The sequence below is a fragment of the Haliaeetus albicilla genome, chromosome 10, assembly GCF_947461875.1.
Source record: "Haliaeetus albicilla chromosome 10, bHalAlb1.1, whole genome shotgun sequence".
NCBI classification, from domain to species: Eukaryota; Metazoa; Chordata; class Aves; order Accipitriformes; family Accipitridae; genus Haliaeetus; species Haliaeetus albicilla.
In genome coordinates, this window is record NC_091492.1 from 23434002 (window position 1) to 23456223 (window position 22222).

Genomic DNA, 22222 nt, shown 5'->3' on the forward strand with positions numbered 1-22222 from the left:
TAGCCAGGTTTGCTGCACCAGGAGACCACAACGTGCAAGGATGTGTTTGCCCATAACCACGCTTTTCCCTCATAACAGTACATCTCAGTGCCATTGCTCTGGACCTGGGTGGTTAAACAAATTTCAGGGCATTTATTGCTGAGCGGAGCAGAGATAGCTGTTGGGATCAGCACCCCTTTGATTGCCACATCACCCTCTCCAGGCTATAAAATGCCATCGTGTTTATAAAGGAGCTGTGCAAGAGCCTGTTTCTCCCACCACAGTACGATGAACAGGGACCACATCTCCGCTCACAGTCAGCCTCTCCTGAATGCTCCAGGGTGCAAAAGTCAAATAAAATCCCAGCGTTTTCCAGGATGCTGGCTTGAGGGGTGGGACTTGGTCCTGGTCTTCATAGACCCCGCAGCAGCGTTCATGGGGAGGGGACCATGGGGGTCCCTCGTTCCCATCAGAGCAGGGCTGTCACCAAGTGCCAGATTGGGATGGCCGCAGCCATGTCCCATGGAGTCCTGCTGTCCCTGAGGATGGAGACTCCCCCCACCTCCTGATGACCCCTCCCAGGGCTGCAGCACCCCCAGGGCCCCTGAACCTCTGTCACCACCGTGGCCAGTCCCATCGGCCCAGCTCCGCTGCATCCCTCCGGTGCCAGGGAGCATCCCAGGGGCCCTCTCGGATTTTTCCACCTCCCTTCTCAGGCAGGAGCCCAGATCTGGGGGACCTATTGCTGGCACATCCCCCGTGGCGGTTAACGGTCTTCTGGAATCTCCTGCCCAACTGCCACCTTCAAACCCATCCCCAGAGCCAAGCCTGAGGGAGGCTCGAAGGGGAGAGGTAGGGAGGACAGGCTCAAAGTGACACTGTTCATCCCATTACAGTGGCTTAAAACACTCGCGGTTGGCTTTTGCAGCTTTCAGTGACCTGTGCCCATCCTAACCGTGCTGTCTTCCAGGCACAGGGCTGCTTCACTGGAGGTTTTGTGGCTAGAAAGGGAAGCTGGCGTGTGTGGGGATCAGTGGTAAGATACTCAGGGCGGGTAATCGGTGCTTGCAGCCTCTCAGGGTTGCGTGTGGTCAGTGGAAATGCTGAAATTGTGTTTGGATGTCCGTTTAACAGGCAAACTGTCCCCTCTCATTCCCAGTGGAAGGGGAGGCAATGCCAAGGCTTTGGCCAGGGGCTGAGTGCCGATGATTCGCTTGAAGGAGGCACAAGGCAGAAGTGCAAGGTGTGCTGGGGTGGTTGGGGTCTTCTGGCAGCTCAGGATGGGGTGGGGAGCTCCAGCACCTGATGTGTTGGGAGGTTTTCACCTCCCTGCGTCCCCAGGTGTATCAGGAGAGCTCCTAAGGCTGGCTGCTTTGGAGCATCTCATGGGGGTCTTGTGCTGGGCAGACCTCAGCCACTTCAAAGCTGCTGCCCAGACCCAGGGCTGGGAACGGGAATCACCACCCTGGCAGCTCAGCAGGGAGAGGCATCCAGTGCCCGTGTCCCTGCAGCGGGGGCTCGCCATGGCCTGGCCGGGCTGAGCACCATGCATTGGGCTGAGCCCCCACGCCAAACCAAACACTCACAGAGATGTTGGTCTGCAGGCAGCCCCCACTGGTGGCCTAGAGCATCTGCCATGTCAGCCCCAGTGCTGGAGCCTCCTGCCCTGGTGAGGAGCCCTGAGGAGGGGCAGAATGGCAGCCATGAGTCTGGGCACATCCTTGCTCAGCTGTCTGCAGCCCTGGAGAACCCGGACATCAAAGCTTTGAAGGTGAAGGGTGATCTTGCATTGGACATGGGGGTTGTGAGGAGCATGGGCTTCATCCCTGGGTGCCACGAGCATGGCACTTGCCCCTGTGCGAGCCTTGTGTGAGAACAGGGGGTCCCCATGCGTGCCAAAATTTGGGGAGGGGGAAGGAATGAGAAAAGCTCCTTTCTGCAGAGGCTGGATGTCCCTGGGGCTGGGTCTGCTACCCAGAAACAAAAGGCATGATGTTACTCCCAAGTCTTTCTCAAACTGAGAGTAGATGACCCCAAATAGTTACCTGCAAGCTTCTAGTTAAGCTGCATGAAATGGCAGCTGAATAATTTTCAGCCATCTCTTTGTAGAGCGGTTTTCTGCCATGGTGGTGCACTCGAGGGTGTCCCTAGCTGCTGCTTGGGGCCTGGCAGTGCCACCGTGGGTGATGGGGGGGCAAGATGGCAACCAAAGTCCTGGGAGGGCCAGCGGGACTCATGGGGCCACCCAGCCCCACGGTCCCACCCACCATAGACAGCCACTGCAGCAACACAGGGTGCTCCCACTCACCAGCCAGCCGGGCTCGCCCCCACACCTTGGGGCCACATTGGGAGTAAAATCCTAAATCCAGGTGGTTATTAGTAGCCAGCAAAGGGTCCAAGCCACTGTGGCAGGGTCATCCACACCAGGGCCCGAGGAAAAAAGTGGGTGCAGGGACAGGCAGGACGGGACCACCGCTTGTCAATGCTGTTCCCTGTGTCTACTGCAGTGGTCCAAAGATGGGCGAGGTGTCCTTGTCCACACCAAGCTGTATGAGGAGGAGATGGGGAAGAACAAAGCGGTCTTCCCGGAGCTGGTGGATCTCGGCTGTGTCGCAGCACTGCAGGCCTGGCTGCTAGCCTACGGTTTCAAACTCAAGGGGACAAAGTAAGTCACCATGTCTCCTTCACAAGCCAGCTTTGTGCTGCAACGCAGCCAGGATCACCATGCGAGGAGCAGCTGCCAGCGAGGCCTGGGTCTGCCCCAGGCAGGCTGTGTTGCACAAGGGTGAAACAAGGTTGGGAGGAAGGGATGAGCATGGGATGGAACATATTAGTATCCATGATTTGTGGCTGGACATCGCTCTGCTTTGTTTTTTATTTTGTTGAGAATTGAGCTTGGTTTGTAGTAATTTTGAGAGTTGCTTCAAGTTTAAAAGAGCAGATAAACCACAGAAGTGTGGAAAGGGAGAAGCCCAAAGAGCTGTGGGGCTCACGGTGGAAAGGAAAACGGCACCTGTGGCAATGCAGTAGCTCCGAGCCATCCATCAGCCACAGTCAGTGACCACCAGTCATGTCCAAGTCCAGCCAGGGAGCTAAGCTAGCACAGCCAGGGCTGGAGCAGACCCTGGCACGACAGTACTGTAGCATGGGCACAGACCAAGGGCAAGGGCTGTACTTGGATGCAGCTCCTATGCCAGGGCATGGAGCCCCACCCCGAGGTGCCACAGGGCTCTGTCTCCCACTGCAGATGGACCCAGAGCTGGCTGTGCCCCACAGCTGGTTTCTGTCCTTCAGGGTCAACTCGCAAGTGCTCCGGTTGCAGCACCCTGACTTCCAGAGGGCATATCCCACCACCAAGGAGCCAGGCACCCTCCGAGGTGACATTGGCCTCTCTGCCAAGCAGGAGAGGAAAAGGAAGAAAAAGAGACATGCGAGCAGCCTGCATTCTCCCAGAGGGGCCAAGTCCCAGGACACGCTGGGTGAGCAAAGGTGGTGGCTGCAGCCACACAAGCTGGGCTGGGCTGGCATGGTGTGTGCTCTAACTGGCTTGTCTCAGGAATGATGCTGGCCTAAGGCTGGGTCCATAGTACAACAAGGTGGTCCACAGCTCTTCTGCTTCTCTCAGACCTGGCAGCATCCCCGTGGGTTGGGTGATGACAGGGGCTCTTCCACTGGTGAGTTTTCAGCCGGGCACCATGATACCCAGGCAGGCTCACCATGGCTCTTCCCTCCAGCTGCTGTTTTGTCTCTGGGATATGGCCACAGATCCCTGGCTTTTATCCTACCAGGCAGCCTCAGCTCAAGGGTATCTGCCTCCCCCTGCAGCCCCTGACTCCCTTCCTGGCAGGAATAATGCTCTTCCTCTCCTCCCAGGGCTGCTGGAGCCTTGTGAGCTACAGCACAGCCCTGGCAGGGAAGGGGGTGTCAGCATTTAGCTCTTCTTGTACCTCTCCAGGACAACTGCCACGTCTGCGACCCTTGTACCAGTACATCAACTTAGACATGACAGAGTTGATGCACCCATCACCAGAAGATGAAGTCCCAGAGCTGGCACAGCCAAGCCAGGTCCCTGCAGCCTCCAGCAGGGCAACTGCTCCACAGCTGGAAGGTGAGCTCCAACAAGGTTTACCCAGCTCCTGTATTCCTCAGGGAGCTGGCCTTGTTCTGCCAGTGACCTGCTGGTCCCCATAGCTCATCCCCACAAGTGGAGGCTTTGCCCTTGCCTCTGCAGATATTGTCACCTTATCCTGTTTCTTCCACCCTTGCCCCTAGCTTTTAGAGAAGCAGCTTGGATGTCTCTAGGTCATCATTTGCAGCAGCTCTGCCCTTAGGTTTTCCCTTGAAGCTCTGAGGTGGCCTAGACAAACAGAGCAGGACCCTTCCCCTTAGGACAGCACTCTTCAGTTGACTCCACAGTCAACAGGTTCCAGAGTTCTCTTCCAAGACTTGGTGGAACAAAGCCATGGCCAGCCTGAGCTGGAGCTGGTGAACAGGCCTGCTCCAAGCAGGATGTCAGGCTGGAGACCCCAGAGCAGCTATCCTACCCACACTGCTGGCACCTGGCATCCTGCTGGTGCAAATACTCAGCCTGTCTCCCAGGAGGTGGCTGAGCTGTTGATGCACTCACTCCTCTTGCAGATACCTGTGCCAGCAGCGCTCCGGAGATCCCAGCCCCAGAAGCAGGTGACAAATCCATGCAGGTTGATATCGATAGGATGCTCAGATATGCAGCTCACCTGGTGCCACTGCTCTTTCCTCAGTATAAATAGCCATGCAGCTTTCTGCCTCCTGTTTGTCTACTACAGCCTGACCTGCGGGGTGGTGATCATCACCTGGCCCATACAAAGAGCTGTGGGTTTACTGGGTTTTTTCCTGGTTGCAGAAAATCTGATTTGCCAGGGGCGGGGGGAAGCAGTTTTTCATTATAAAATACAGCTGCATGTCACTTGGCCTTAGGATGCATGTGCTGTCATTCCTTCCTTGTGTGTGAAATGCAGGAGCCTGGGGACTAGCCTTGAGGCTCGCTGCTGAAGATCACCCTGCACAGGGGACATAGGAGGGCACAGTGCAGCCCTGCCTTTCAGTCCAGCAGACAGCAGAGCATGGCCTGGTCCCCCTCTGCGAGCAGCACTAACCAGCAGGTGCTTTCACTACCTCTACGTTGGACCAACAGGGTTTGCACTGGGAGAATCTCAGCTTCACAGCAGGGATCCGCCTCATCCAAAGGAGTGCTCCTTTGGCCACTGTCCCACGCTGCCAGTGCAGGGCAGCTGGAGGCTGTAGCCAGGCTACAAAAAGCCCATTTCACCTCTCTGCACACTTCTGCGGTCAGGTCTCCTGCTCACCCAGGAGTCTTGGCACCCTCCTTTCTTTGCTGGGATCATCTGGAGATGTTTTGCACTTCCTTCTTCTCCTGTAGGAGTTGCACTTTAGGATCTTCTGCCCGGTACAAATATACTGACAAAGGCACAAAGGAAGGTTCTCAGTTCAAGGAGGACAGCTTCAAAACAGATCCAAAACTGGCACGAAATAAGCCAGAGTTGTTCTGTCTGAATGAAGGCAGCGGCTTCCAGGTGAGCTCAGGAGACATTATCTCACCTGCTTTACATAGCACACAGACATTAGATGCTCAGACCTATGGCAGGAACACCAGTCCTCTACCTGTAAAGGAAGGTTTGCAGAGATGCAGCTTTCACTGCTCCACCTGCTACAGCTGGGAGCAGTGAATTTCAACCATTTGCTTTCTTCATCCAGCTCACAGTAGAAATGAGATTGTGCAGAGAGCACAGGAGCAGCCATGCTTCTACCCTTTAAAACAGCATGTCAGTAGACTTGTTTCTGTCAAGAGTTTTACTGTGTTGAAAGTAAATACCCAAAGGTAAATACCTGATATATACACTGAGCAAAGAAAGCGGTCCCATCAATACTGTGGGGATTTTGCTTCTTAGTTGGCATCTTCCAGCAATTTCTACGATGAGTCAGGCAGATAAATAAAGATCCTGTTAATGACAAAAGTTGACATGGTGAGTCCAAGATAGGCAAAAGGATCTCCAAAACCAGCTACTCAACAGCTGTAGTGCGAGGGAAACAGCAAAGAGGTGGTAAATAGATCTTCCGGTAGGACTTACTTTCCCTTGGTGATAAATCAATGACACTTGTTAGGATAGCAGAGAGCTATACAGGATAGCACAGAGCTATACTGCTAGATATCACAAGAGCGTTTTCCACACCCAAGCTACGCAGCTGGCAGCAAAGGCACATAGAAGTAGGGAAGGACTCAACAGGTACTGAGCCCCAGCTCTAAGTCTCCTGTTCACATTTATTAGGATGGTTTCAGCTTGACCAAATCAAAACACAAGCCCACAGCTGCATAAAGAATGCCCTCAACAAACACAACTTTTTATTTCTGTAGAAAACAAGATCCTTTTCAGGAAGGACCAGCTTATGAAACAGCAGTTTGCATGTTAAGATACATAAATACACAGGGTTACAATTTAGTGAGAAATACATTAAAAAAAGCTTTCAAGTACACAAAATATATGTAGTAAAATTGGATTATCCCTTCTGCATACCTGCCTCAGAGAGAAACGTTTCTCAAACGAATGAACTTCCACCCATCATCTGCCAACAGATCTTTCCACTGGACACAAGCTGCAGGAGGGTGTGAGGATGGGCAGGGCCAGAGGGTTAATATCCAGTGTTTGAGATCAAGAGCAGACTTACCCATGACAGTTCAGTCCCCATTCTCTCAACTATCAGGATGTGTGTAGTGTGACAGTTACCCAGCCAGCACATTAAGAGAGCTACAAGAGGTAGGAAATACCTCCTTACTTCCATCTTCAGGTCCCTGGAAGGTTAATGCTGTACAACTTCATTACCCACAACACTGTGGAAATCCCATGACCCTGGGAGGCATTTATTAACAGTCACAGAAATGAGAACGTGGCCCCGCAGTCACGGCACCAGTGCTGCTGGGCAGTAAACACAACCGACAGACACAGAGTTTATGGAAAAAAGCTGCTGGATGCAGGCAGCCTCTTGAGTAGAAGGAATAATGTCTACAGATAAGGAAGAACAGCACAAATCATCACAAACTTCCTGAAGATTTTCCTGCCAAGACACCATCAACAGAGAATTCATAGCATCATTTAAATAAAATACCAGTTTAAATGAATGTGAAAGACATTTGCCACATGCGGGAAGCCAAAAGGCTGATCCTTATGTTCCAAACTTTTATCCGGTCCTTCTACTATTTGTCCTACAGGAGTTTAGAGACCTGTTACATCACTAAACTCTTTTATAAAATTTTACACTGAGGAGTAAAACTTAATCAGTCTCCAAGAGAGAAGGAAAAGGCATCCGAACAACAGATACTCCCTGATCTTGCTCTATGTGCTCTCATGTTAAAATAAGGAACCTGTGCAACAGGGGTTGTGTCCCATGTCCAAGCCACGCAACGGCAGAGATCCCATGCTTCACTTCAGCTACTGCAAGTGCAAAGGGCAATTCAAGTTTTCCTACCAGTCTCCAAGACAAAAATTAAACGTTTGCAAAAACGGAAACATTTAAAACTCTTTAAACAATTTAAATGAGAACAGTTTCTATCAGAACATATTGTACACATTTAAAAAACCAAGGAACTCAGGTTGTTAAATAAAAATCTACATATCTTAAAAACGGAGAGTTTTTTTACATTACAGCCAGAAGTGTTAATCCTCCTATCTTCCAAAGCAGGAATGTTCATAAGTTATTTCTCTGAAGCGCCTCGCAGAGGTTTTGATTGGCATCTGGTTCCTCAGTCATCACCTCCACAGCTTCCCACTCTCCTGACCTGCTGGATTTCTTGATGGCCTCTACTACACTTTGCATGTACAGACCATCTTCAAAAGAGGCTGCCATAGAGACAGGTTTATGATCCCATGTCCGACGGTCTTCCTGGTCTTGGAAAGACTGCCGCAGTGCTTGAACCATGTACACCATTCCTTTTAGGTAAAGCAGCGGGATGTCTTTAAACCCTTTATCCAAAAGGCCCTTGTTGACAGTCAGAGAGTCTGTAAACAGTAGTTCTTCTTGGAGCGCAGTGTTTTTCTGCCCATACAAGTCCGTCCCGCGAGCTATCAGGCGACCGGCAGACCCAACAATCATGACTTCATGAATGAATGATCCAGGCATGTTGAAGTTGAGAGTCACAGTGCAACAGACACCCTCACTCATTAGCATCTGGAAAAAGCAGAAGTCATCGCTAGTGACATGGCGGATCCCGCTTATAGCCGTGTTCTGCTTCACAAAAGTCTTAAGCAAACCATGGACCTTCTCTGCTCTTCTGCTGATGAGGTGAGTTAGGAGGTCAATAATGTAGGTTCCCATTGTATGCAGACCACCTCCTCCCATCAGCTCATCACAGATCCAGTTGTACTTGTGGCTGAGCAGGCTTCCCCCATAAACTCGTACGTCGCAGATCATCACATTGCCCACGTAGCGTTCTTCTATCAACTGCTTCATCTTCACAAAGGCAGGCAAGAAACGGAGAACGTTGCCAACAATGCTCATCAGCTTGGGGTAATACCTGGCAGCTGTGACCATCCTGAAGGCATCCACAGAGGTAGCAGCTTTCTCACAGATCACGTTCTTCCCTATTCCTGCAGCACAAATGAAAAAAAAAAAATACAGCACACACAAGCGAAACATGCTCAGATGCCCCAAAGGTTGTCAAGAAGCAGGGTTTTTATGAGTCAGTCAATTCCTGCTGCAATTTTAAAGGCAAAGGTCTGGGAACTAAAATAGGAATGCCAAGTGCAGCAAGCAGTCAAAGCTGCTTCCAAAATGTTCCGGTTGCAGAGCTGACAAACTCCCACAGAGAGATGCTCCAAATAAAGAGAGGATTTTTACATCATGAAAGATAAACGGCCAAATGGCATCACATGGCGTCAGAACAAGACACAAATTGCATGTTGTAGCTATAAAATTATTTCAATGCCTGTACAGCCAGAGCGGGGGGCGGGGGGGGGGGGGGAACATGTGACAGAAGAGGTGAGTGAAGGGGAGATTTGATTTTCACTTTGTATTTCACCATCACTATGAATGTATTATTTTAAATAGATTAATAGAAATGGGTCATACGAGATACTTAGTGGCCTGTGTACAGAATACAAGAATTAGAAATAATGTTTTGGTAGGTGGATTGTTTTAAAAGCATCGCTAATTGGAAAGCAAACCATTTTGGTCTGCATGTATAGCCTACTCATACAATTAGACTGCAAAGGTGACTGTGAGTTACACAGATGAGAGCTGCAGTTGCAAGGTGACCCACTGCATTTTTATTCCTATGGATGCACTTTATCTTGTGCTCAGCCTGAGTCAATGTGGGCAGTCAATAATTCATTTTTTTAACTTCAAAGCAGAAATAAAGTAATACAGAAGAGTATCCCAGTGCAACCTTCAATCAAATTCCTATATTTGGTGCTTTGCTGGTATTCCCTCTTCCTCCCCCATCTTCACCCTTGTGACATGGCTCAACTTTTCCATATACATCTGTTCTGATAAAATACTTAAATAAACATTTTTCAATCCAGGGGTGTACCTAGAAGTGTCCAGACATTAACTGGTGATGTCAGACCTGAAGGTCAGTCACATCGTACCACAGTTTCTGCCTAAGAACTGCAGGAATTGCCGCACATGGAGGAAGGCACCTCTCTGAAAGCTTCTCCTTATCCAGGAGCAGACTCCACTCCCTGCTCAGAACAGCTTTTAATCGACTCCCTGATGAGATGATACCAGCACAAGCGCTTCCGACAGCCTCCCTCACAAGAGGGGAAGCCAGATCCCACACTGCAGCTCTTGCTCTCGGCACTCCACCTCCTGGCTGTGCTGGGCAAGCCTTTCAGGAACCATCTGAGCAGGCCAGCGAGCTCCCGTGACCCATCGCTGTGCCCAACTCAGCCAGAGGACAACTACAGCTAGAGAAAACTCGGAACCAATATTTCTAATAGACACAAGCAAAATCCAGTCAGAAAATGACAAGACTACAATTTTTAGTGGTCTTGTCCAAAGAAGTCCCCTAAACTGATGTGAGTCAATAGAAGCTTTAATGAACAAAAGGTAAGGTCAAACTCCCCGAGGACACCCTGGCTACCCACTGGTAACCCCCCACATCAGGGACCATTTCCGACTCTCCCACCCCCAGTCCTGTTGCTGAGATGACGCACAATGCTCTATTCAATATTCCGCAGGGCTAGCTGAAGCACCTTGAGATGCTTCAGCCCCTGGTTTATCTGCCTTCTTGTTTAAATGGCACTTATCTCAAGCCAGGTTACAGTAAAATACAAGCAAAAAGAAAAAGCAAAAGGATCTCCACAGCATCCTAAGCAGATCTGCAGTTCTCAAAGTCTGACGAAAATAAAAGTGACTCTCGATCCGCATACACACACGGTACAGCTCTGCCAGTACTGCTCTCCCCCTTGCACAACTCCAGTGCCTTCCACCATGTATTTGGTAGCACAGGAGCTGGCTCAGGGTACAAACCCAGCATGGAAATATTCACTCATCTTGGCTCTTTTTCTGGCAGGTTATTGCCCCAAGTTGGCTCTTCAAGGAGCCTGACAGTGTCCACACAAAAGGGGCGGCATCCCTGCAGTGGGGGACCAAGAACAGAGAGGGCTGAGCCAAAGGAGACCACCCCTGCCACCCAGGGTCTGCTGTTCCATGCTGGGCAGTTGATCACACCAGGCTGCCCTTGTTCTGCTGCCTCCCCACCCAGCTTCATCCTTGCGTCAGCACTGTGCTCTTTTTGCCAGTGTAGGCTGAGCCACTTGAGCAGCTAAAACTGACTGATGCCTTTTTTGGGGGATGGCAGTCAGCGCAGCACAATGACAGCTCGGCACAGCCTACCAAGCACTGCTGGAGTGCCAGGACAAAGACCTGGGTACACCATAACATCGCTGAGATAATCCTGTGGTTGCCCTCAGTGGGACATCCCCCCAGCTGTCCCCAAGCTCACAGAGATGGCCATGCAGCAAGACAAGGGCCGAGTCAGAGATGGCTACGAGGTCCCTTACCAACACAACAGCCAAGCCTTCTGTTTTCTGAGGCAGAGCAACTTACAACCCCCGTCTTGTTACTATTATTTTGATAAGGAATAACCTGAACTTTGTACGATATTGTTTTCTTAAATCACTGCTGCAAAATTCTCTGTTGAGGTCCTCACCAGCTAGGAGACATGAGAGCCACCACAGGGCTCTGGTGCTCCTCAGAGCCCTCTGTGAGTCAGTTCAGATCACCAACTGAGCCCAGTTTAGAAAAGGAAGGTTCCTCTTTCAAAGTGGGTGGGTTGAATCTGCTCACAGGTGGGTCTAAACCCACAGAAGGGCCTGGACACCTCGAAGGAAGGAGATGGGGCTGCGGAGTTGCGTTTCCCCACCTCACAGGAAGCGAGCAAGGACAGCAGCAGCTCTGCTACCTGTGGTGAAGCTCATCGTAGGCTGTCCTAACAACACCACCTCAGGATCTTCTCTGTGCACACCTCGGAGCGAACCCCATCTGTAGATCTTCGCTCCACTGAAGTCCCCTTATTTATGGCTATGCTGGTTGTTGCAGTAAGAGGGACACAAAAAGAGAATAAAAAGGTCACCATTGCCAGGAGTCCTTAGACAAACCATCTACTACCATACTCAGAGGCAAAAGTACCTGCTAGATTCCAAGAATTTTCAAACCAATTCCTGATTTAGTAAATAAACTAAATATTTAAACAGAAGTCTTTTTACTCTCATTAATGTGATACAGCCAAATCATGGCTTCACTCAGTGAAATACTGGATTTTAAAGTGTGTTCACATCCTATGGAAGCAATCAAAAAACAACAGGTAAGCCGAGACTTACTGGACAGCAGAATAAACTAGACTATTTTCTCCTAAAGGAATCTTACATCTGTAGTCAGATCCACACTGTCCATCAGCACTGAGGCACTGGCTTCCCTTGCAGCTGCTTAGCCATGCTACATCCAAAACTTGCCACATGTGAAATATTTTACAGCCCTGGTTAATAAAATGCAAGCACAGAAAACTCGCTGCTTTCTCATGCTACCTGGTGGACACTGCCCAAAGCCATCACAGGTGCTGGGGAGGGACACAGGCCCCAGCAATTGCCAGGACCCCCAGCCCACACCTTCCTCCTGGTAGGGAGGATGCCAGGGTGATCAGGAGGAAGGAGAAGGGACTCTGCAGCCTGGTGGGGCCTTGGGAAGGGGAGCATGCATGAAAAGATGGGAGAAGTGCACCCTAAACCTTGAAGAGTTGGCCTTGCTGCAATCAACATGCATATGAGCTGGGGTCTCCTCTCTGCTTCAGGCTGCGTGCATATCAGCAGGCCATGAGAAGGACACCGAGACCACACCTGGCCCACCGCTCCATCAAGGAGGTCCTTCATGTCCCAGGGGGGCCCGCTGAGCAGCCTGGCATAGGAGGTAGCCCACCAGGGCTCCTGATGGGGAGAGGTCCTGCAGTCCTTTGTCTGTGGGACATGCAGGTGAGCAAATGCAAGAAGCAGGGGCAGCCGTGCACAGAGGTGTCCCTGCAGTGCAGTCAGGAGGGGATCGGCTGTGTGCCGTGCCACCCGCCCAGGCAGTGTGAGGAGCGGGCTGGGCTGGGACAGCATTCTCACTGTGACAGCTACCACTCCACCTCTTTGGTTGTTTCTTTGCCTGGCTATCATAGCCACAGCTGGCCATCCAACACTTTCCATAAACAGCTAGCGTCCCCAGCCTTGCCTCTCCCTGCACGAGTTATAACGTTGACTCAAACTACTGAAGGTATTTATCCCAAGTAAATATGTCCATTGAACTGAAGACTCAGTTCTTTACTCCCCTGAATAACGTCAAATACCTGAGGTTGCACCAAGGAAGATGTACAACCGGTCACTGTTGAAGCACACCAGACCATTGCTTTGTCCACTATAAGAAGTTGGGAGTGTCTGAGGAGTCTTCCCAAATAGCCGGCTGTTTCAGATGTACTTGCTTTGGGAGCCTCCCAATGAATGAATGCTCATTCCAAAACACACTCCTTCATTTCATTTCTTGTTTGCCTACAGTTTGAAAAGATCTTCATGCAACTTGTTACAGAGATGGGAAGCACAATATGCAAAGAGCACTCACAGCATGCTTGTTCATCCTGTCTCAAGAACAGGAAATCTGGATTTGTCACAACACAAAGCAGTGACAGAGCCCTTTCTGACTCCTTCCTTCATAACTAACATATATGTGCTATAATTTGTAGGGACTCCACAAAATCAGAGTGTCAAACAACCTATGTTGCAAAGATGTCTTAAATGATGTAGTCAACCAGTATAAACCAAGAGAGACAAGTAAGAGGTTCCTCTGTAGCCACTCCACAAACCATCCATTTGACAGCTGGGCTCAGTACGTGCAGCAGCATTATCTTTAGGACCATGAAGAAATTCTACTCTGAGGACTTCTCATGTTTTGCCTCCCTGAACTTTGCCTCATGCAAAAACATCCCATGTTTTACATTCCACTCCAGCTGGTAACTCCGCTCTGTGCTCACCTAATGCAAAGGTGGATGCATTTTAACTGTGGGACATGAACCACAACACAGACATTTTGTGAAATTAATTTAGTTCCTCTGAGATCAAAAGAAGCACAAATTTTAGGATAGCTTCTTGCATTGCCTGTTGTGGAGATAAACCATAAGATTAGACTGATTTTAACTTGAATTATCCGCTGGGCTTTGATCTGTTCTGTCTGGTTCATGAACTCAATCCAGTGTTACTGCTTTGTCCCCGTCATGCCAAAGTTGTACCTAGGCTTGTTTATGGATGTCTGTCAATAAGAAACTTATGCAAGCAAATTGCACTGCCTGGAAAAACTGGGTCTGTCTCTCATCCCTGCCAGAAATAAAAATGTAACCACATTTTAAAATTAAAAAAAAAAAAAAAGAAAGTATAAAAAAAGTTTACAAATAAGTAATAAAAGCATAAACACTTTAAAACAAACAAACAAACCACAACAAAACAAAATACAAAAGACCATTATCACTGCACTGCATCTGATCTTTCCTAAAGCCTAGTTTCTCGACTAGTAAACACCAATCTATTATATACAATTCACGGCCAATAATTCTCCAGTTACGTAGATCATGTTATCGCTCTGAACTTTCAGAGAAAATGTACTTGCCATCTTTGGCCCTATCCTGATTTTGTGTTCCTTCAAAATGCTCAATCACAGCAAGCCACCCAACACTGGCTCAAAATATGTCACAACATAGTTGGTAGCAGATCTATAAATAGCATTGCAACAAACCTAGAAAGCCGAAAGACAAGGTCAGCATCATATTGGGCCTGAGATGCCTGCACCAGTTTGCAGATCAGAACATTTTAGAACATAAGCAAAGAATAAACTGCCCTGTACTACTTCATCCATTCATTTCCCTAGCTTTTTCAGCTTTGCACTTATTTATACTTGCAGTCAAGCATACATATCACGCCTGTACTTCTGCACTCCTTTCCTCCTCTGGATAATGCCATCTTACAGGTTCCCAGCCTTTGAAGAAAGAATCTCAATCCATTTTAGTTAATAATTCACCAGATAAGGTTCAATCCTCTCCTTTTAGCCCACTTGCCCATCACAAGCCATGAGAACTAGTGAAATGCTTATTACCTAAAAAGTGTTTAAAAGAACTTTTAGCATATTTAAAGAGAGAAATTCTAACTTACAGTTCAAATATTCAGAAGTCAGAATACCTTAAATTCAAAGGGTAGTACTCTAACAAGGTAAACAAGCAAATCTAACAATGTAAAAAAGAAAAAGAAGAAAAAAAAAAACCTGTAATATCTCTCTGCATAGCTAAGTGGCATTGAATGTTTGTGCAGGGAGTTGTTTACTTCCAAAACAAATTACTGTAGAGCAAAGAGGCTAAGAACAACAAACCACCCTGGCTTACACAGTTTGAGATATTACCCGTCCTAAAATTAACTCATGTGGACCTCCTGTAAACACAGTAAAAATATCACACTTGTTATTTACAGAATTAGATGCAAACTCACACCCACGCTGTACTACGTGAGAGGACATTAACACTACAAAGTCACATACTGGAGAATTAAGAAATGTCAGGGTGTCCCGGCAGTTGGCTCCCACCTCCCTGCCCAACCACTTTGGAGTGTCATCCCTTCTCTCCCTGACACCTTCACCCAGCCCATCTTGCTGGATTCCTCCTGCTGTCCCCAACATCTCCTCCTCCCCCAGCATCTGCTCTCCTGCGTCAGGTAGAAGGATTCCTCCAGCAAACCTGAACCCAGGACCATCCCAGACTGCTGTGGACATGGATGTCCTAAGAGAGCTCCAGGTGGTGGCCAGGGTCACAGCATTGCTGGCTGAAAACAGCATCTGCAGAGAATTTAGGTCCTAACTCACAAGATTCTACTGAGTGCATGCAAACATTTTTTCAAAGGCTTTTAACTTTCCAATTTGGTTTTATTTGTGGGGAAAACCAAAAGCAGAGCTGAACAACCCCCCCACCCCAGGCAAATCTCAGTTTCCTATTGCAGAACATGGGAAGATTTGAAATTAATTAAGCAACTTAAGTTGTTTGGTTGTTTTTTCCTTTTTTTTTTTTTGTTCGGTTGTTTTTTTTTTAATGGGCATAAAAACATTTTACCCCTTCATCGTCATCTCTGAAACAGCTCATTTTTATTAAAACCTCCCCACCGTAAGTTCAGTCTGAAGAAGATGAGGTATTTTAGCCCAATTGGTTCAAGACTCGCAAAGCTATAAGCAATTACAAACACTATTTTTACAAAAAATTCGAGGTAACCTCTCTCGCAGATGGCACTACCAATTCCACACAAAACATTTAGCACTGCATTTGCACGTTGGTGCAATCAGAATTGTGCTGGGGTAACAGCTTCAAATTTCAATCTGCCAACGAGCTATGGATTTTTGGTCCAACTCCAAAGATAAAAAGATACCTAGAGCCTTCACAGCAATTTGCCGAGTTAGCGGTGGAGGGATATTTATGCAAACCAAATCTACGTCCTGGTGCAGCAAGACATCGTCAGTCCGACTCGTGTAGAAGGAGATGTTCATTTCCTCTGCCAGCTGTTTGGCCTCCTCTTCAGTCTTCCCCCAAAGCGCTTCAATGGAGAAGCCTTCTGCTCTCAGCAAGGGTACCATTACCCGGGCGGTGCTGCCAGTTCCAAACACACCCACTCCAGGAAGCATTTTCATTCTGCATTTATTCAAGCATCAGGGTCTACACATAGGCCTTTGATAAAATGTTCGGCTCCTCAGCTTTCCGTTCCATCCACAGTTCCTAAAACATGAAAAGTTACAAGTCAGTATCAACAAAAAGCATATTTTGATATCAAATGCATCTGGCCTGAATACTAGCTTCTATCCTTCATACGGCATTCAAATTTTCAAAGATCCTAATGAAAAAACCAAAAAACCCCAAACTTGCAATCCATAAACAGTATTAAGGGACAAGTCTAACAATCTCATTGCAGAAGAATGGTAAGAAAGCAGCTTGACAAAGTCACGAGCACCTCCTGAGCTTCAAAACTCAGGATGCACGTACAGAAACACACACGAGCATGCTGGGACAAACCAGAGATGGCAAGGTACAAACGGGGAGCAACAGGAAGCGTCAAGAGGACAGGACATAAAGTCTATTGCACTGGCAGTAAAAGCAGCGCTGCTGTAGTTGTGATGATGTAAGTCTCTAAATAAGATAAAGGTTTGTGAGATGAGGTAATATCTTTTATTAGACTGACTGAGATAATTGGAAATAATAGGCAACCTTTTGGGTGCATAAATCTTTCTTCCAAATTAAATACACAAACTGAAAACAACTACTTGGAGCTTAACAATTTTATGGCAAATAGTTAAGCCACTCCAGAGAACATCTAGAAAACACGTCCTGTGGGGAAAGCCTGGATTCACTGAGCTTGTTTAGCCTGGGGAGGAGAAGGCTACAAGGGGAGATAATGTCAGTGTTTAAATACATAGAAAACTGCTTTCAGAAAGGAAAAGGGTGCTCCTTTATGTCCATCATGGGTAGTTAAAAGTTTTACGTAACTTGGGACAGTTAAAAATATCTCCTGCCCACACCATTCAAACCCCAGGAATGCAGGGTTTTGCACAGAATTATTATATTCCTTGCACATAAACATTTGGTTGAGACACACTTCTTTTGTTCTTTCAAGTATTTCCTGCTAAATTAATCCCTTCGGACCCCTACTTGCCAGTTTGTCTTAGAACTGCTTCTGGCCACAACTGGTTGAACTGCCTTTAGCATTCACTTTAGCACTAACTCTGAGGAGAGATGTCAGAAGTCTCCTCAATCTGTGACACTGAAGCAACCTACCATCTGGCTTTTGTTCTCTGCCTTTTTGAATTTTTGTTTACTACACTCACTGTTGACCTTTTTTGAATATTTTTTTTTGAAAGAAAAAGTTTTCTTTATTTTATTAACATGACAAATTCAGTTTTCTTCAGAAGCTTATAATGAAAAGGCAAAGACCATATTTAAAAAGAGAACTGATACCAACACCAGATCAACACCTTTGTAAAAAAATCCCCACAAGCAACAAGAATCACAATCTGTTTCAGAAAGAGACTGTTATTCCTCTCCCCATCCTAAAATACTCGTGCTAAATTACAATATGTGAAAACAAATCCTGACACAGCACCGGGAAGTCCCAGCACGCAAGTCAAACTACCCACAGTGCAAATGCTTTGTATGCAATCAGCGTTTTGTTAGTCTGGGGGGTGCCTACACTGACCAGCATAACAAAACTGCAACCCTGACTGAATTTCTAGGTACTTTTGTAGTATAGACACTAAACTAGGAAATGGAAACAGCAGCACTTCTGAATATTTATTTTGCAAAACACACACAAATGTTTACAGATGCTATAGAACACTTTATGAGATATTTACTGAATTAATTCAGTACATTTTTCCCTATTCTGTGGGATGTTAGGTTTGCAGTGATACAGTTGTCTGTCTTTATAAAGATGAACAAAGTTAATTTTAATTTGAATTAACTCCTTTTTATCTGACATTTACCAGAACACTCAAATAAGGACAGTATCAAAAGGATTTGAAAATATTTACTATTCTACATAAAAGGGTAATTTACCGGCAGAAAGGATGGCTTGTATTCAGGTTTGTTTTCTATAAATGACACAAACAAAAAGAAAATCTTGCAACTGCACAGAGAGTAACTGTCGAAGTCGCCACACATCTATATTTGGCAGTTTACAGGCCAGAAGAAAAAAAGCGTGCAGTAAAAAAAGCATCACCTTCTTTCAGACAGACATAAACTTAGCAAGGTGGAATAGAGAGAGACAAGGTGAGCGTGTGCCTGTTTGCACCAGATCACACAGAAATGCTCAACAATGTCAAAATTACACAATATGACAAAAGTTTAGAAAAGGTTGAATTATTTGAAAATGCTACTAAGAGCACACTGTAGCACTTCACATGTGCAACGGGAGACTCCTGCTACTCAGATAAGCTGATTTCTGCAATACTCGCTCATTTTAAATTTTACTTTTTTCTGTTTCCCATCCAACTGCCTCTTAAAAATCTCAATCAGGTGGAATTAATTTTAAACTCATTTATTCCCAGAACTTAACATGCTGCTGCATCGGTATCACTAGCAGCTATCCGCACGAACCCATGAAAGCTAGTGATTTACTACCATGGAGACCAACTCCTGATGATACAAGAACTTAAGGACACCAGCTCACCGCTAGTACCACAACAATTCAAGAATTGGCCAACCCAGCCTCAGCAACAACTTCTAGCAAGGCAGCCACGCTCCTGGGGTATAAAGACAGGGCTTGCACAGTTACAGGGCCCAAGAGGGCTTGAGACCCCCCAAATACTGCAGCCAGCAGCCCCTGCAGCGAGTGGCACTGACCAGAAGGCACGCTTCTCTCCCCTCACCTGAGGACCACCCGCAGCCTCTTATTCCCTCTCCAGTCGTTCGCCAGCTAGCAAGTCCTGGTTTGTCAGGATGGTCACAGTGGGATGGATGTGGATGCTGAAGGTCAGCAAAAACACAGTCCTTGCACAGGGCAAGTCACACAGCATACGTGACGCAGGGAGACCTAGAGTAAATGCTGAAAGAGCTGTAACAGGACGTTCAACAGGAGCTTTTGAAAAGGGGTACATATTGGTACCCCACCCCCACACCTTGCAGACATACTCAAGCGCTGGTAAGCGAGACATTACAGCTAGGCCACCCTAGGGAAGCAATCTAAAAACCCACTGTGTCAGAATGAGGCCACAGCTGAGGAGACAGTCAGCTGTAATTAACAGTCTACTAAGAAGAGACCCCAAAAGAACAGCACTATGCCACCACAAAAGTCCCCAGAGCACCGTTCTCCGGAGCTCTGTGTGCATTTCTGATACTTCTGCTCTAAGGTGGGGAAAAAAAGCAGAACTGGAAATGATGCAGGCAAAGGTGATCAAAAGCACACAACATCTTCTACATAAGTGTGACCTAAGCAACCAAAGATTGCTCAGATGCAAAAAGATGTGACTGAGAGGGATGTCACAGAAGGTAATAAAGTCATGAGTAGCTCAGGATGGAGAAAGACCAATTTTTCACTGTTTCTTGCAATGCAAGAACAAATCAAATGGAGCTCAGAGAAGGCAGCGGGATCAAAACAATCTAAAGGAGGTGGTTCCTCACACCAAACTTTGGTAAGCTGTGAAATGCCTTGCCACAGGATACCGTGGATGTTAGCCATTTATAAGGAGTCAAAAGGAAGACTAGACAATTTCAAAAAATCTGCTGAGGGTCACATCTAGCACAAGTAGCTGAGCTGAAAACTAGTGAAAACTAGATTCAGCAGAGCATGGAAATGGCTCTGAGAAAGAAATGCTTGAAACTGCAACCAAAACCAGCTTAGAATTAGGTACAATGTCTACATCTGTACTTTAGGACCCCGTGAGTCTAAAACCTTCAAACAAGTCTCACTGAATTAGTTACACAAATCATGAAAAGCCTTTTATAAGCCAATCTTTCAGAAAAGGAAAACCCTCATGCATTGATACTTCCCATGATCAAACACTGGAATGAACGCTTTTCTGAGGACCCTCCCACCGAAACACCAAAAGGCAGGGCTTTTATCTGGAAGTGAAAACCGGATTGAAACAGGTATCTTGCACGACAGGAGATAAAAATCAATCTCCTTTTTAGAGAGATGAAATAATCGATGCCTGCAACATCATTCTGAACTTAAATTTTCAAATAGAAGCACTTAAAGATCTTTAATCTTGTTGCTAGCTGCCATTCCTTTTTGTGGCCACAGAACGTTTTCATTATTGCTGAATTTCATGGTGAGTTTCAAGGAGCTGTTTGACTCTTTTGGTATACATAGCAACTAGCATTTATGTGACCCAAAGCAATGAAAAACCTGACGATTCCTACAGGATCCAATTCAATTCCACGTTGAAGCAGTCAGGGAGTTCAGAAGGCAGAAGTCTCAAAAACTAAATAGTACAGTCAAGGACTGCACTGCCCAAAAACCACTGTGGACCATTAGAGATGGCCAAAGATAGTAAAAGAGTATCAGCCTGTGTCCAGAAAGATGCTGGTCGGGGTAGCGCTGGCTCTGCAGAAGGAGAAAGCAATTCACGCTTCTTGTGACTCCTCCTAAAAAGTTTCATTTTGGCTTGAAGGAAGGCAAGGCACGTGGTGGAGAAGCATACCAGCAACAGGGGCACTGTTTTCATCCAGTTGGGTCAGTGCTGTTGAGTTCAGAAAGAAAGCAAAGACAAGTAACAAGGGTTGTACAAGTAATAAAGTTGCTACTGGTTGTGACATCCTCGTGGATCTTAAGGCTGCGTGAGAATCTTTGACAAACTCTACACAGGAACTACTCAGATTTTCACTCTGCAGCAGGGGTCTCACACCTGTAATGCTAATGCACTGCAGAGACCTCCTGTGAAAACAGGTGCTGCCTCAGAACTGTCAGTTCTGCAAGGACCCCAGCAGAGGTGACAGAAATGCAGGCAGAGACTGTGGGCGTTGCTTTGGAAGTCAGCAAGGTCTCTGCAGGACTACTGTGGGAACTTCACTGGACCACCCTGAGAAGCTGGAGGTCACCTCACACGTGATGTCGTTTTTTTCCTGTCAAACTGTTCCTCCAGCCTTCTGACACCCATATACATGAAGCTCTGCATGTAACAGTTCACATGCATGTGGTTCGAGTGCTGACGTGAAAGAGACTGACGTGCTTTCTTTACTAAACATGCTTTCAATTCAGTGCAGGCAGGTTGTGTGATAACCCACGAGTCCAAACCCTCGAGCAACTCCCACCACACATCAAGACAAGGCTGGCACAGCACTCTGTCCTTCCTGGTCCGGATACACAACAGCAAAGGCCCCATTTCTGGCACCTCGCTTCCCACAGGTACTGCCCGAGGTCAGAGGCGTTGGCGACGACCGTGCCAGAGACAGCAACAGCTGGAAAAACGTGGAATCCAAAACGGCCCTCACGCTATCCCTGTGCTGCAAAGCTCGGGGCTGGGCCATGGCAGCCCAGAGGATGCCTCTGGCATGGCCCACGGTGATCTCCGCTGACCGCGGGTGCGGGGGCTTGGGCAGCTGCTCTTTGTGCGTGGGTCCCTCACGGGACTGGATGGGGCAGGCCCCACCTCACCTCACCGGGCCGGGCAGGCCCCACCTCACCTCACCTCACCGGACCGGGCAGGCCTCCAACTCACCTCACCGGGCCGGACCGGGCAGGCCCCTCCCCGGCCTCACCTCACCGCACCGGCCCGGCCCACACGGAGGAAGCCCCGCCGAGACCCCTCGGGTCCCTCCCCTTCCCGGCCGCGCCCGGCCCGGCTCAGCGCCCTCGGACAGGGCCGCGGCCCCGGGCCGAGGCCGGGGGAGCCCCGAGCTGCCCTTACCTGCCGCCGGCCGGCGGAGGGGGCTGCCACCGCCCCGCCTCGCCCCCCGCGCATCCTCCTGCCGGGCGCGCTCCCGCAGCGACGTGCGGCGACGCCCTGCCCGGCTCACGCAGGCGCAGGCGCGGCGGCCCCGCCCCTTCGCCGGGCAGCGGCTCCGAAAATGGCGGCGCCCGGGACGGCTTCCCCTGCCGCGTGGAGGGCGGCCTATCCCTCGGCCGGCCGGGGGCGGGCCTTCGGCGGACGGACAGCGCCGGCAGCCAGTAGGAGGTCGGCGCGGCGCGTCGTCATCTCCTTGATGAGCCCG

General features: G+C 48.2%; 2 protein-coding genes across 4 annotated transcripts; one reads left to right on the forward strand and one right to left on the reverse strand.

Annotated features, from left to right (window-relative positions):
- The first annotated feature begins 1281 nt into the window (after window positions 1–1281).
- Window positions 1282–6353, forward strand: C10H16orf86 (chromosome 10 C16orf86 homolog). Its single transcript, XM_069795488.1, has 6 exons — window positions 1282–2644; window positions 3274–3458; window positions 3935–4087; window positions 4618–4738; window positions 5399–5552; window positions 6306–6353. The coding sequence occupies exons 1-6, from the start codon at window positions 2541–2543 to the stop codon at window positions 6351–6353; spliced, it is 765 nt and encodes a 254-aa protein (XP_069651589.1). The 5' UTR covers window positions 1282–2540.
- Window positions 6351–22047, reverse strand: GFOD2 (Gfo/Idh/MocA-like oxidoreductase domain containing 2). 3 transcript variants are annotated; one of them, XM_069793965.1, is made up of 4 exons: window positions 21919–22015; window positions 20713–20751; window positions 15954–16297; window positions 6351–8618 (listed from the first exon to the last, which is right to left on the reverse strand). In XM_069793965.1, exons 3-4 carry the CDS (start codon window positions 16210–16212, stop codon window positions 7720–7722), a joined length of 1158 nt encoding a protein of 385 aa, XP_069650066.1. In that variant the 5' UTR covers window positions 16213–16297; window positions 20713–20751; window positions 21919–22015; the 3' UTR covers window positions 6351–7719. The 3 variants fall into 3 exon arrangements, with proteins under 3 accessions (XP_069650066.1, XP_069650065.1, XP_069650067.1); XM_069793964.1 differs by lacking the exon at window positions 20713–20751 and having other exon boundaries at window positions 21919–22047; XM_069793966.1 differs by lacking the exons at window positions 20713–20751; window positions 21919–22015 and adding an exon at window positions 20432–20704.
- Window positions 22048–22222: the final 175 nt, after the last annotated feature.